Source organism: Leuciscus leuciscus, assembly GCF_965113295.1.
Source record: "Leuciscus leuciscus genome assembly, chromosome: 21".
Classification (NCBI taxonomy): domain Eukaryota; kingdom Metazoa; phylum Chordata; class Actinopteri; order Cypriniformes; family Leuciscidae; genus Leuciscus; species Leuciscus leuciscus.
Window position 1 is genome coordinate 18,000,604 of NC_138745.1, and position 16,242 is coordinate 18,016,845.

Consider the following 16,242-nt stretch of genomic DNA (forward strand, 5'->3'; position numbering starts at 1 on the left):
TTTTTTTTTAGGAAAGGGAGTTTCCGTGTTTCATTTGTCTAAATTGGATGACTTCTAGTATGTTGGGTCATATTTGATTTTGTTGACATTTGTTTGCAGTTTAGACGTCTTGTTCATTATGCCAGAATTCTAGGTTTGTCTTGTCACTTGCTTACAATATAGATGAGGTGTTTCCTGGCCAAATACAATAAATTAGGGATTCACAGTATATCTGCATCACATTGTTATCTGTCAATATTATTTGATGTCAATAATATTTTTTTTAATTGTCATTGGAAAATATTAGATATACACTACCGTTCAAAGGTTGGGGTTCAATACAACATTTTATTTTTTATTTTTTATTTTTTTTGAAAGAAGTCTATTATGCTCTTAATCTCCATTTATTGAATCAAAAATACAGTAATATTCTAAAATATCATTACTATTTAAAATAGTGAATTTCTATTTTAATATATTTTCAAATGTGATTTATATCTGTGATGGCAAAGCTGAATTTTCAGTAGTCTTTATTCAGGTCTTTGGTGTCACGTGATTTCTCAGAAGTCATTCTAATATGCAGATTTTATGCTTAAGAAACATTTCTCATTTTAATATTCAGACCTGAGATTTTATTATCATAAAATATTAAATATGATATATATGATATTATATTAAGATTGTTGTGGAAACTGATGTGTCCTTGCTGGATATTCAGTATGTATTAATTTCTTTCAAAATAAAAATCTTACTGACCCCAAACTTGAGTGGTAGTGTATATTGGCTATTGGATATTTAATTGTATATATGCTCTTTTCTGCTTATTTTTACACTTAGATTACCTTTAGAGTTAATATTTATAACACTTATAATTTAATAACACTGATAAATATAATCTTTTGCAGTCTCAAAATTTAAATCTTTTTTTCATACTTTCACTTAAAATATATATATATATATATATATATATATATATATATTTTTTTTAACACATCATGGAATAGATGATTAATTTTGTACTTTTATTGGTTATTGTTAATAGTATCACCATAAAATATTGGCTTTTGTGGTATATTCAAAGTCTAATGCGAATGAATGAATCATTCACATTAAGACCAGGAATATGCATTAAAGTAAATAGGTTCTTTTTTACACTTACAGAATGAATTACTGCTTTAATAAACAAGGTAATTGAAATGTTCAGTAACCAACAACATGTGACCAACTACATGTAAGAACAGACACATTTTTAAGCCACATAATCATAAAAGTATGATTACTTTCAGGTCTGAAAGTGGCCCCCAAACCATGTAATTTGAGTACCCCTGCTTTATGGGTTGGTTTGAGTGATCACAGTTTATGTGTGCTGTATTCTAGTGCTTTCTTCTCTGATCTGCTGTAGAGTATTTTGCAATGAGGTCATTCATTTGAATGTGTGAACTCAGCAGGTTTTAGGATTTGTCCACATCATTGATGCCTCTGGAGGAGTTGGACATTTTTGTGAAGTCAGCTGCCATTCTACTGTAAAATCAACCCACGGTGTGAAAGCGGCCTGATTGACAATTTTGACTGACAAAGGTTTCAACAGCAGTAATCCTTTGTATTGTGTGACTCTCAGACCTCCCCTGTTGTTATACTGGACTATAAAATAAGACACAAAATACATTACTGCACACATAGACACTTACACACTGCACAGTGAGCTAATCCAAGACAAACATTAGCCATACATGTTTTTATAACCTGTGACCAAACAAAGAACAACTGGCTAAATAGAGGGATGGATGCACACAGACACAACGCAACACACATAAAACTGCACTTATGAGAAATGCACCTCTCAGGTTTTTATTGCTTCGCCCAAGTCCGTAAAATATTGTTGGTATTTTGGCTATTACTACTGTGATGTAACGTACTTCCCAATATTATGTTTTGTTGAACAATTTACTCAACATACAAGCCATGAATATAAATAAGATACTCCATAAAGGTTTTAGGCTAGGAGCAGAAACATAATTTTCTTCTGGTTGTGTAACAGTAGTTCAGGCAGTATGACAACACGTGTGCTCATCAGGGTTAGGCGAAATTCACAACTTAAATGTGGACTGTATATTCTTCCATTGTCGAAAAAGTTGAAGTTAAACCCTTAACGAAATGAAAGGTATTTATGAAAAATGTTTGAAATGATGTACAGTCATGTACAGTTGGCTACACCCCACAGATGTTGAAATGGAATGACAAGAGGAGGGATTTACTGAATTACAAAGCAAGGACATTTTGCACAGTAATTTCATTAGTCAGGTTTATGATGAAACAAACAATTGCATTAGTGATTTATGTGACATGTAGATTACATTTTTAAGACAGTTAAACATGTCAAATCTATTAACTCAACCATCAAAATATACTGGACTACAAAATGTCCACCATTGTTTTCAGAACACTTTCAGAGCACTTTATGAAAATAAATCTTAACACATGTACACTATACCATTCAAAAGTGTTTTTATTTTAATTTTAAATAAATTAATACTGTTATGAAATTGTGTAAATACATAAATATACAGATTTTTTTTATTTTATATTCATCAAATTATCCTTATTTTTTTTTATTATTTTTTTTATCATGCTTTCCACAAAATATTCCGTAGCACAACTTATTTCAACATTGTTAATTATATGCAATTTTTCATGAGCACCAACTCAGCAATTTAGAATGATTTCTGAAGGATCATGTGACAATGAAGACTGGAGTAATGACTGCTGAAATTTCAGCTTAGAAATCACAGGAAAAAGTTACATATATTCAAACACACATACCTATAGACTAAACACGTAATACGCATGTGCACGCCATCAGCGTTCTCACTGGTTCGCGATTTTGAAGTTTGCGCATGAAGAAAGTAAGAGTTTTCTGTTAAAACGGTGTCGTGTTAGCGGCCCCTAAGTTAATAACTAATGATTGTTGCGACGGAAGTGAATCAATCAAACTAACTTTAGCTGAACAATAACTTTATTCTAGAGCTGCTATAAAGCCAAAACACTTTACTTTTTATTTCCTATTATCAATGTAAAGCTGCTTTGGAACAATCTACATTGTTAAAAGCGCTATATAAATGAAGATGACTTGACTTGACATATTTTAAAATGTATATTAAAATAGAAACGTGTCATTTTAAACTGTTATTTTTTAAATATCATTTTAATACCATTTCACAATATTACTGTTTTTACTGCATTTCAGATCAGTAATGCAACCTTGTTGAGTATGAGGCATTACAACAATTTAACTGATGCTAAACTTTTGAAAGGTAGTGTATCAATTATATATATTGCGCTAAAACCATACAAATGTACTAATAAAAAATGTGTATTGTGATTTAAGAGCTATAGAAATGGAGGCTTGAGCAGTTATTACAGAATGAGAGAGAGACATTGATGGATGGATGGATGGATGGATGATTTGATTTGATTGATGATTGAGCATGTGCGAATTACCATATCTGTGAATCTCAACAGTGTTTGGCTGTAGCGTCTCTACTAATAGTGACACTAAGTTTAACTGCTTCAAACACGACGTTACTACCTTGATACTGTGAAAAAATGTGTAGCTTTTCAATTGCAACATTTTATTGATTAAGTTGCGGGGCAGTGTTGACGACAAGTTTCTGTGCGTTTGTGTCTGTATATATGTGTGCAGAAAGAGAGAGCGGGAGAAGAGTGTGCTTTAATAGAATGTAATTTCAAGGAAAAAACATGGAAATAGTTTGTCATTTTTATTCTATTGTGTTATTTTTATTTGGTCAGTGTTTTGTAGATTTTGGATCTTTTGCTGTTTGTAAACTGTAAGGACCTTTTGAAATAACTGAAATCATTTGGCGAAGTGATATGGAACTGCAATGCAGTCAAGACCTGTCTGGAACGACTTTAGACTCCGCATTCAACAGCCCCGCAGTATAATTTACATTTCTTCATCCTGTTTGCTCTCCTAATTTATTTGAAATTGAATTAAAAAATCATTCTCATCTAATTCCAGAATATCACACAACTCCGGGGAACATAAAGGACTTTATCATCCAAACTCGCACGTTCCCTTCTACAGTTGAGAATAGAATACTTAAGATTGGGAATCAGATACTTGCATAAAATGATTCGGAAGAGGGGGGCCTTGGAGTAAAAAAGGTTGGGAACACTGACATAGAATATAGATTAACATGGCAGAGGTAGAGCTGCATCTTCCACCAAATAATTACAAATCCAATGTTTGGAAACACACAAAGTCAGAAGGCACTTAAGTTAATTTATGATTTGCTGTCTGTCTTAACCAAAGCGAACTATCTGTACTATATTGAATTGTATAGCATCATTTTTTTTATTTTTTTATTACATTGTATTGCATTGAATAGCAATTGTTGAATCGAATCGAAATCGGCTCGCACTGCATCGTAATGGGGTGAATCGTATCGCATCAGTAGCTGCTTTATATGTATCTTTTAATGTATCGTATCGTATCGTATCTTTGGCTATGCATCAAGATGCGTATCAAATCGGCCTTGGTTATGGAGATGCACATCTCTACTATATTCTATATGTAAATACTACTTCTATACTTTTCTATACCTGAAAAACACTGTTTATTTAATTTGTATCTTTTTAAGTTTTATTTATTTGAGCTATTGTTAATTTGTTTATTTGTTGTTATCTTATTACTGACTGTGTACTTGTCCTTAGTAATGTTTGAAATTTATATTAGTTAGTAAGGTTAGCCATAGGCAAAAGTTCCTTGTGTAAGTGTTCTTTAGGCTGCTGATTTTTGTTCATGGTTTTTAGCTGCAACCAAATGTTTTGCAAAAGGAGACACTGAATAAATATGTTTGTTCTCAATGTTTAACTTAGACATTTCTTTTACCACATTTTAAACTTGGATTCGATTAAGAATTGGATAAGCATAATCAGAATCAGAATTGCTATAATTCAAATGATAGCCAACCCTATTCCCTTATCATGCTCTTACTGAACAGATGGTTTTTGTATGGTCATTCGCACAGTGGGTTGAGGTCAAGAGAAGTTCTTGAAGATAAGAGTTTATAGAAGAGCATAAGTGTGTATGTGTGAAGGTCTCTTTTATAAGAGAGTCATTTTTCTATTAAATATCAAAACCAAAACAAACTGTGAAACGATCCTTCTGGGAGCATGACTTCACTCAGTACATCTGATATTGTGTGCAGTATGAGGAAATGTGCTTTTGTGCACATTCTGACATTACTCTGTGTTTGTGTGTTGACAGATGACGGGAAAGCAGATGACGCCAAAACGGGTATGACTGCCAAGACGTCTCTTTTAAAAGTAAGTGCACTTTATCTGTAAGCACTGTAATGGACAGTTCATCTGCCTGTCACCTATGGAAGCATAGTAGCAATATTCAATTTGAAATTTAATATGCAAAATGACAATTCGAATTTACATTTTCCATTACATTTGTGCAACGTTGGTGCAAAATGAAAATGAAATTACATAATTTACATTTGCCATTTCATACACTAGTTTTAATATGTAAATTGAACACATATTTTAACGCTTTATAAGTTGCAAAATTTAAATTAAAATGTATCTCAGAAATGATTAGATATTTTAACATGTTCAAGCAAAAACTGTAGCAAAATTACCATTTAAATGTTATTTTTCTTAATTGCATTTACACTCAAAGTTAAGACACTTGCGATTGCATTTTCATTAAATGTGCCGCAATGAATGTAGCAAAATTCAGTGTGCCAATTGAAAATGCATTCCAAGCCGATCACGTCCCCGGCCCGTCCCGCTCTGTCAATCACTGCATCAAGGTGGGGCTCGGCAACAGGTAAACATAGGCTATATATGTTACGTATTTTGAGGTGTTGGAAGGAAACATGGCGGCGGCAGAGCTGATACGAGCGTTAAATTCCCTGGCAGATGAAGTGGAGAAATTGTAGTGTTTCCGAAGATTATTACACCGTGTCGTAAACAGACATGATGCGATAAGATTTCAGCGTATAATTTGAGACGCGACGTGACTGAGAGATGTGTAAAAATCTATCAAAACCCACAGCCAATCAGAACAGCATGTGGGCGGAGTCTCGCGGCAAGTGCACAACACCAGAAAGTAATCTTGACGGCAATCACAAAGTGGCTACATAATCAAATTCATAAATATTACACTATTTAAACATTATTAAATATACATAGGCTACTGAGTTACTAAAACATTCTTTGTCAAAGAATACACTTGTTTGTTCACAGTTTGAACGTTCTTGTTTCCATTTGTTTCATTTCAAGATCTAAGGTGAATTATCCATTGTTGCTTTTACAGCTACAAAGCTGGGAGCACTAAATTAGTCACACTGCATGCGTTTAAAAAATAAAGCACATAAACAGTACCTGAGATTATCATTGCCACACTTTGTGTTTGTTGTTTCAGCGCGACGTCGCAGAAAAATAGAAACCGTTTCTAAAACCGTATTCCTAACTACACGCGACGCGACGCCGCAACACGATAAAAGGTATCTTTTCCATGTTAATCAGAGGTTTTGTCCTAACCAGCCGCAACGGCGACACGTTACGATTCTATTTTAGTTTCTATTTTTCTGCAATGTCGCGCTGGAACAACAAACACAGTCCTGTGTCGCCGTTGCGGCTGGTTAGGACAAAAACTCAGATTAACATGGAAAAGATACCTTAAATTGTGTGTCGCGGCGATGCGTCGCATGTAGTTAGTACACGGTGTGATGCTGGACTGTGTTAATGATGGTTTCGTTTTGTATAAAATATTCTCATTGTCTGATACACATATGCACTTACCCCAAAGTATATTATCTCTTCTTTTGGATAACTTCAGCTTTGTCTGGTCTTCTGGGCAAATACTATTAAGGAAAAAGAGTAGCAAAACTCGAGAGCACGTAGATGTGAATTTGAGATCTTGTACAATACATATTTGTACTTGTACGTGAACATTTACACTCACAGCTCCAATGTGAAAACCTGTAAAAATAAAAATCTGAAGTCGAATGTTAAAAATTGCACTCGCAGACAATAGTCACAAACTTGTATTCTGAATTTGAAGCTGCATACAAGTAGTCACAAATGTGTAAAATGCCATTCACAGAAATACAATGACAGACACAAACTTGTAATATATATTTGCATTTAATCTTGCATTCACATTCGCAGTACAACCTCTTAAATGCAAATATATATATATTACAAGTTTGTGTCTTTCATTGCATTTCTGTGGATGGCATTTTAAACCTTTGTGACTACTTGTCTGCAGCTTCAAATTCAGAATACAGGTTTGTGACTATTTTCTGTGAGTGCAAATTTCAACATTCAGCTTCAGATTTTTATTTTACAGGGTTTCATATTGGAGCTGTGAGTGTAAATGTTTGCGTACAAGGACGAATGTTTTACAAAATATTTTTTGTACAAGTTCTCAAATTCACATCTACGTGCTCTCAAGTTTTGCTGCTCTTTTACCTTCATAAAATACCACCCTCCTGGAAAGAAGCAACCGTAATCCCAATACCTAAACCAGGAAAAGAACATACAGATCCAAATAACTATCGGCCAATCGCTCTTACCAGTTGCCTCTGTAAAACAATGGAGAGAATGGTAAATAATCGACTTGTTTGGACATTGGAGTCGAAGAAACAAATAAGGTATTATCAATGTGGCTTTAGACGTGGAAAGTGCACTTTGGATCAATTAATCCGACTGGAAACTTACATCAGAGATGTAAGAGCTTCATTAGAAAAGAACATGTTGTCGCTGTCTTTTTTGTCTTGGAAAAAGCATATGATACTAGCCTGACGTCGTCATACTCAGATTCCAGTCAGAATGTGAGTCTGATACTGCTCCATTGAGCTTTGATTATGGGGCGTGTTTCAACCGAACCAGGAAGGAAAATGCCTCTGCACTCAATTGGATAGACCTATAACCAATCAGAGCAACGGAGTAAGTGACGTATGTTTTTCATTCATGTTTCCGATCGACAAATGTCTTGATCGTGGTTCTCTGTTCCTCTTTTAAAATCAATGCGCTGTCGATATCTTCTATAACAGACGCGATGGCGGAATCTACACATAATGTTTTATAAACAAAGTTCGAGAGGAGCACGTTCAAATAATCAATCCAAACAACTTGTCATCAAACAATGACCGTCTGGTCTACACTATCAGCATGAGAGGAAGCATATATTTATTCACTTTGTCAACTCACCTAACATTCCTTGACAGTTTTCAGCATCCCTCCACTCACTCTCGGCCTGTTCTTCCACAGCTTGGAATACGGGGGGAGCACTTTGGGTTCGGGCCGAATACCGAGCCCGGAGCCTCTCCTCAAACAGCACGCCAAATATGCATTTATTCTATCTGACTTATTTGTAAGTGTGAACTCGTGAAATAACAATTCTCCAGCGGCAGTCATCTGTGTTGTAAACGAATTCAACCCAAGCGCTCATTGGTGACGTGGATGATTACGTTACGTTGCTCATCTGTCCATCATCGTATAAAGCCTGCCCTGACAATTTGATTGGTCCGAACAATTTTTGTTCGGGCATAATAGCTCCTCAACGGAACGAATCCAGACCGAACTTCCCGACCTAAAAATGTTGTGGGCGGGGCTAAGTTCGGCTGGCATCCAGGCTAATATGATACATCATGGAGATATGGAATCTTGAAAGATCTTTACCACATGGGTTTTAGAGGATTACCCATCTTAATTTCAATTTTTTTGGCTAGCACTAGCAGATATATTAAAGTCCAAGTAGGAACCACCTTGTCAGATATTCACAAACAAGAACTTGGAGTCTCTGTCACTCTTTTCAGCATTAAAATAAACAGCATTGAGAATGTCATCGGATCTAATATATTCTGCAGCCTATATGTGGATGATCTCTGCATCTGTTATAGAGGGAAGAACATGAGTACAATTGAAAGGCAACTGCAGTTATGTATTCACAAAATATATCAGTGGTCAGTTGAAAATGGATTCAAGTTCTCTAAAACAAAAACAGTTTGCACTCACTGTGTATCCAGCGATCCCTTCATCATGATCCAGAACTCTTCATTAATAGAGAACCGATTAATGTTGTTAAGGAAATCAAGTACTTAGGTCTTCTATTTGACATCATAATGACTTTCATTCCTAATTTGAAATCACTAAAAAACAAGTGTCTTAAAGCTATGAATATAATGAAAGTATTGGCAAAAACAAAATGGATAGCAGATTACATTGTTCTTTTTGAGACAGAACACTAATCCTTTCCCGTCTGGACTATGGAAATCATATAAGCAGATGCTTGACTGCATCATCAGGGCTTACGATTTGCCTTGGGAGCATTTAGAACTTCGCCAGTGCAAAGTTTGTACATTGAAGCCAATGAACCTTCACTTCAAAACAGATGATTGAAGCTCTCACTCCTATATGCTGTCAAAATAAAGGCAAATAAAACCAAACCAGTCTATTCTAAAGTCTTCAACCCACAATTTACTCACTTGTAATGAGAGCAAACCTAAAAGCATCAGATCCTTCAGTATTCATATTAAACCACATTTGGAGAACTTAAATACAAATTTGAACATTTTAAATCAAATACAAGTGGCTGAGTGACCTCAGAATGACCAAAAAAATATTATTTTAATATCTAAGAAACCGAAGCAGAACAAAATAAATGTTTACCGGCACAAACGATTGAGGCTATTTTGGAGCAGGTCGGGGTGCTGGTGAAGTCATCGTCTATAATTCGGTCTAATATTTTAAAAACCGAAGCAGAACAAACAAAACTTTTACCGGTACAAACAAAACACAAACAAACAAGACTATTTTGTGTGAATGTGGAGCAGGTAGGGGCTGGTGATGCCATCACCTGTAATTAAATGTCTAATAATATCTTAAAAACCAAAGCAGCACAAACAAAACCTTAACCGGCACAAACCAACACAAACGAACGAGACTATTTTATTTGGAGCATGTGGGGGGCTGGGTGACCTATAAATATTCTAATATATCTAAAAAACAGTAGCAGCACAAACATTTTTTTTTACAGCACAAACGCAGTAAAAACGATAGAGCCTATTTTGCCGACGTTTTGCATTGGGTGGGGAATTTTGCTACATTCATTGCGGGACATTTTGCTACAGTTTTTGCTTGAACATGTTAAACAGATCTAATCATTTCTTTAATACATTTTATTTTAAATTTTGCAACTTATAGCGTTAAAATATGCATTCAATTTACATTTTAAAACTAGTGTATGAAATGGCAAATGCAAATTATATAATAGAATTTTCATTTTCATTTTGCTCCAAACGTTGCACAAATGTAATGGAAAATGTAAATTCGAATACAGAAATGCATAGCCATTTTACATATTGCATTGTCATTTTACATATTGCATTATCATTTTGCATATTACATTTCAAATTGAATATTGCTACCCATATGCTTCCATATTCACCATGTGTCACCTCTCATTCTGTCTCTCTTTTCACTGTCATACAAAACATATTTTACAGGATATATAAGTGGAATGTATAATTTCAGCACTAGTAGTGACACCAAACAGAATTCCCAGCTCTTCCTCCTCCTATAAAATGCATCTTCACAAGTTTCAAATTTCAAAATTCAAATTGGTGAATTAGCCTTCTGGGTTGGCATACAAATTTACATTGTGACAGAACAGTTGTGGTGTTTTGTTCTTGAACAATCCAGTATTTAAACTAATTATTCTTGTATAGTTTGCATGGACTGATTTTGGTCCATTGAAGTCTCTTCATGTTGAAGTGTGCTTTCCTCCCATCAAAGACTATCCACCTTATATTTAACGTAAGAGCACATGTGGCCATTTGTAACATGAATGTGCAAGGCTACCGGTGCCATCCGCTTCGTTATTTTAGCTATGTAAAAACAGTGCATTATGCTGCTTGAAATTGCAAACTGTTATATTATTTTAATTTATTATTACAATCATAAACACACTAGGTTTTAGTGCAAATAGTTTTACTGGATATTGCACTTATACCTATACCTTACCTATAATGGCTAATGATTTGGAAGTCTCGCACATTCACGGGAAATAGCTTAATTCAGTGTCACAAAATAAGTTGGATAGCACAAGCAAATAGCAGTTGATTGTGAACTGTAAAAGACAAACAAGTAGTCCTGCATCAATTTCATGTCATTTAGCCAGAGGTTGATGTCAGAGAGAAATAGGATAAATAACTTTAACATAAAAAAATGGCACACTTCAGTTTAATTGCTGAAATGTAAAGCAGCAGTTTGTTAAAAGTGCTAGATTTCTGATCAGCTATGAAAAGTAAAAAAAAAAAAAAAAAAAAAAAATTTAATATAAATTTTAATTCAGTTTAATGAGACTCAACTTTACTCCCCAAAGGCAATGTCTTTCCTTTTATGTTGGTATTATTATGTTGGTATTATTATGTTGTAAGCTTCTGACTATGATTATTATGTCAGCATCTGTCCGTGGCATGGCAGGAAATGATCTTGGAGGAGTTACACTAAATTAAATGGATTGTTGTCAGCTGAGCTCTCAAGTTGTCCCAAATGGAGTGCTATAATGCAGCTGTGTTTTGTTATAAGAAAGTCTGCAAGCTGGAGTTGAAGACGTCCAGGTGTCCTCGAGAAGTTGGATGAAAACACCATAGTTTTTGTACCCAGAAGGCCAGAACATATTGGGTCTGCATGCACACAAGGCTCGCTATATCTTCAATGTCAAAGATTGACTAGAAAAGTTTATTCACAGCCCTTCAGATGCTAATTTAGCCTCAATAATTGTATAAGTATTATATAATTAAGTTACAATCTTGTTTGAAAAAGAGAATGATTTAGATTTTTCTTACTTGCATGTGTTAAAGGGAATTCTGAAGTTAAAGGAATATTCCGGGTTCAAGCTCTGATGACAGTATCTGTGGCATGCTGTCTATAACCAGACAATAAAAACTGACTTGTCCCTATATTTGTAAAAAGAAGCAAAACTTTTATGAACATAGAAACCGGGTTCACACATGAATGGAAAACGTACATCGAAAATAAAGAAACGCATGAAGAAAACACATGCACACAGAAAACACACCAGATACAAAAATGCGCTACAAATGCTCACTATGCACATATATAAAAATGTAAAAAAAAATAAAAATAAAAAAAACTTTCTGGTCATCACAAACACCACTGATGAGTAGCAATAAGCGGTCCCAGCCAGGTTTGTCACTTGTTGGGGTCCCCTTGAAACATTTCCGTGCTATTTGCAGTGTGTATTTGGTTGCATAGTGAGTATTTGCAGCACATGTGTTGTCTACTGGCATGGCAGTAGAAAAAAAACACCAGCAAATTAAGAAAACATAATTTAACATAACATAATTTTTCTAGTTTTAGTCGATTAAATATCACAAGAATACTTTGTCAACTAAAATATACCGGTCACTAAATAAGATAAAATAGAACAAAGATACAAATGAAATAGTGCTTTAAGTTTGCCAAGTAGGTCTAATACAGAGTTAGACTTTCGCATTGTCCATGATTTTGACGGACAGGGTAGAAAAAATTCTGTCATGATCATTTTGTATGATAATGATAATGAGACAACAATTGTTAAATTCTTAAAAACAATTGTTTTTGTTCACATATATAAAAAATTATCGTAAACTTACAAGACGAGCATATGCTAATATTAAATGTTTTAATGGCTATTTATTTAAAATTACCCCTAGAATCACTTCAGTTACCGTTTCTGACATTGCTTACTTTTAAAGGGTGAACTAACCCTTTAATGCACAAATCCAATGATGTATATCTGATTTTCTGCCAATTGTTTTACTTTCACTTTAGACGTAACCGACTGTTTAAATGACAGTTTTGTGTATTTGTCCTTTCAAGCGTAATACATTTAGCACTCGTGCAGTTAGAGAGGTGGCTCAACCGTCTCAAATTGAGTTCTCTTTCGTGTCTTGTGCTTAAATAGTTGCTTTATTGTTTAAATTGGCAGACCATATGCAAATGCTTGATAAAATTTATCCCGGTTCATTGTCGAGCCAATATAAAATTATTTGTTTTCCTGGAGATTCACTCCACACAGTTTAAAAATGGTCTTGTTTTCCTTGACCTCAAATGTGTAATTTATCCAGATATGTCCGTTTTCCTCTTTCTTACAGATGGTGAAATTTTTTAATCTTTTATAAGACATGCAGCAATTGTATTCTATTAACCTGCCCGGTAGATACATTACCATTCAAATGTGTGCATCTAATCTTCCTACCACACAAAGATTATTTGTGATTGAATCTCTTCCCAAATCATCCCTCTCTAACATCTCATTCATGACGAAAAGGTCAATAGATTTTTGTTACAGGTTTTGTCTTCAAAAATGTATCGACTTATCGTCTCATTTTCATCAGTGAAAACGTTCTTGGTTACTAACGTAACCTCGGACCCCCTAGATAACGGGAACAAGTACTGCGTTGCTAGACGTTGCTATTTTTGTCCTATTTACTGAACTTTATAGAATCACGCAGTGAAACTGCATGAGCCAATGGTCGAGCTGTGGAGTTGCACCAACCAATGGCTGAGCAGCGTAGCTGCACGAATCTATGGCGTAAAAGCCTGCCAGAGCTCGCCAAAATGGGCGGGCATTTAATGCGGGCAATCTGCCATAACAACTCAGGTCAATTTGACTGCAAGTTATGTAGTACTCGTTCCTGTTATCTCAGGGAACCAAGGTTACGTTAGTAACCGAGTACATTCACCATCGATATGGTTCAAATGCAGAAATCGTTCTAAGGTCTTGGCCCAGGATGCTTGAACAAGGGCTCAGAGGGTGCCAAGGATAAATTGGGGTGAGGTAACCGTACGACACTAAGAGACTCACACACTCCGCTGGACCATGCCCAGGCCACACCTCTGGTGGAGTGTGCTTTTACTCCGATGGGGCACTGTAGGCCCATTGAGGCATAAGCTAGTGCAATTGCATCCACTATCCAGTGGGAAAGTCTTTGCTTCATGACCGGATGCCCTTGGTGCGGCCTCCAAAGCACACAAAGAGCTGTTCTGACTGCCTGAACTGGGAAGAGCGCTCATTATATACTCTTATGGCCCGAACAGGGCAGAGTAAATGTGACTCCTGCTCGCCCTCAGAGGGGGAAGAGCAGAGAGCGTAATGAACTGTGCTCTGAACGGAGTAGAGAGCACCTTAGGTAGCCATGGCCATGTCTTGGTTTGAGGATGACTTTACAGTCATGAGGCCCGAACTCAAGGCAAGAAGCACTCACAGAGAGCACTTGCAAATCACCCACTCGTTTGACCGATGCTATGGCTAGCAGGAGGGCGTTCTTTAGCGAAATGGACTATGTAGGAACCTTTGAGGGGCGAGGTGGGTTTAGCCTTTTGGACCCCTTCAGAAAGCAAACAACTAGGTTGTTCCTGCATATGGTTGAGCGTTGAGTGTTTTCTGTTAGAACGGTGTTGTGTTAGCGGCCCCTAAGTTATTAACTAATGATCTTTGCAACGGAAGTGAATCAATCAATCAAAACTAACTTTTGCTGGACAATAGCTTTATTCTAGAGCTGCTATAAAGCGAAAACGATCTCTGTAACTGTAATTTCCTATTATCACTGTAAAGCTGCTTTTGAGCAATCTATATTGTTAAAAGCGCTATATAACTGAAGGTGACGACTTGACTATGGACTGGCCAGCCACAGGAGCGTGGAATGTTGTTATGACCGCCTCATAGACCTTGAGCGTGGAAGGGGTACCAGTGCCAGTGAAATGTCACAGAATGTCGGGTCTTCACTCCGGGCTGTGCACAGCTGGAGAAAACAGACCACTTAAGGGTGTAGAGATCTAGTGGACAGGGCTCTAGCCTCAGAAATACTGTTTAGGACCCTTGCGGAGAGGTTCATAGGCTCCCGTCGAGGGGCCAGAGGTGAAGGGCCCACAACTCTGGTTGAGGGTGTCAGATCATTCCTTGCCCTTGGGAAAGAAGGTCCTTCCTCAGGGGAATTTGCCACGGGGCTGCTGAGAGCAGCTGCGTCAATTCTGGGAACCATGACTGGTTTCGCCAGAAGGGGGCCACCAGAAGGACTGGGCGTTTGTCCTCCCTGATCTGTCTGATGACCTGAGGGAGCAGCTCAACCGGCGGAAAGCGCGTATAGGGGAAGGCTGGGCCATTTGTGGGTCATTAGTGAGCGTTGCCGGGCATGTGTGCTGCTCTCCGTGCCCTGCACGTGTGCGTCTGGCAAGCATGTACAGAGGTCTCGATCTGAGTCCACCTTGATGGCTTATGTAGGACACCACTGCTGCTATGCTATCACTGGATCGTACTAAGACATGGTGCCCTCTCAGGTCTGCCACTTCCAGCTGCACATCTGCACAAAGAGTCTAGCGAGGAGAAGATGTTTGTCATCGAATTAATCGATGGTGAATGTACTCGGTTGCTAATAACAGGAACGGGTACTGCATAACTTTGTCGAATTAAGCTGAGTTCCTATGGCAGAATGCCTGCATTATATAGAGGGGTAGCCCTGCCCATTTTGGCGGGCTCTGGCAGGCTTTCACGCTATAGGTTTGTGCAGCTACGCTGCTCAGCCATTGCTTCATGCAATTCATTATGAATAAATGCCGCCTTAAAGTATTATAGCATGTATTTTAATCTCACACTAGGTTACATAAAACAAACTGTTAATCTCAATTATTTGTCTCAAGTAATTAATAATCAGGGACAGTCCCCTTCTGGAATCCTTGTGCATATCTTATGAAAGTTACTGGGTTTACTGTCTATACATGGTCATGACAGGAGTTGAAAAATTGGATATAGGCTTAACTTCACGTCTACGGTTAGTAAGCAATTTTACCACACTAGTCACTTGTAAACGCATATGTTTAAATCATGTGGCTAAACATTTTAATTGGTTAGGGTTACATTGACAAATGCAAATCCTGCCCTAAAGACTTTCATTGTAAGTGTAAACACAATTTTTTGTTGGTTTACAAGGTACAAGGCACAATTTTTTTTTCTGTGCTGAAAAGCACAGCCACAGGTACTTTTGAATGAGCTTAACTTGTATTTAACTCAAAACATTTATTTTAATATTTATTAAATGAGTATCGCCTAAGTTTCCGCGTTTCTCTCCCCCCTCAGAGCTAGTGAATTGAGAGCAGTCAATACCACTCTGACCTCTACTTCCTCCCACAAGCCCCTTTCTCCCACAGGCCTCATTCAAT

The 16,242-nt window shown here is 36.6% G+C and overlaps 1 protein-coding gene across 7 annotated transcripts in view; it reads left to right on the forward strand.

The window, feature by feature from the left end:
- The window catches only part of svild (supervillin d), a 122,985-nt gene that overhangs the window by 53,558 nt on the left and 53,185 nt on the right, over positions 1-16,242 (forward strand). For all 7 annotated transcript variants that reach the window (XM_082152662.1, XM_082152664.1, XM_082152663.1 and 4 more), the window contains one exon: positions 5,267-5,325. In XM_082152662.1, coding sequence (XP_082008788.1) covers positions 5,267-5,325 — 59 coding nt within the window. The remainder of the gene's footprint in view (positions 1-5,266; positions 5,326-16,242) is intronic.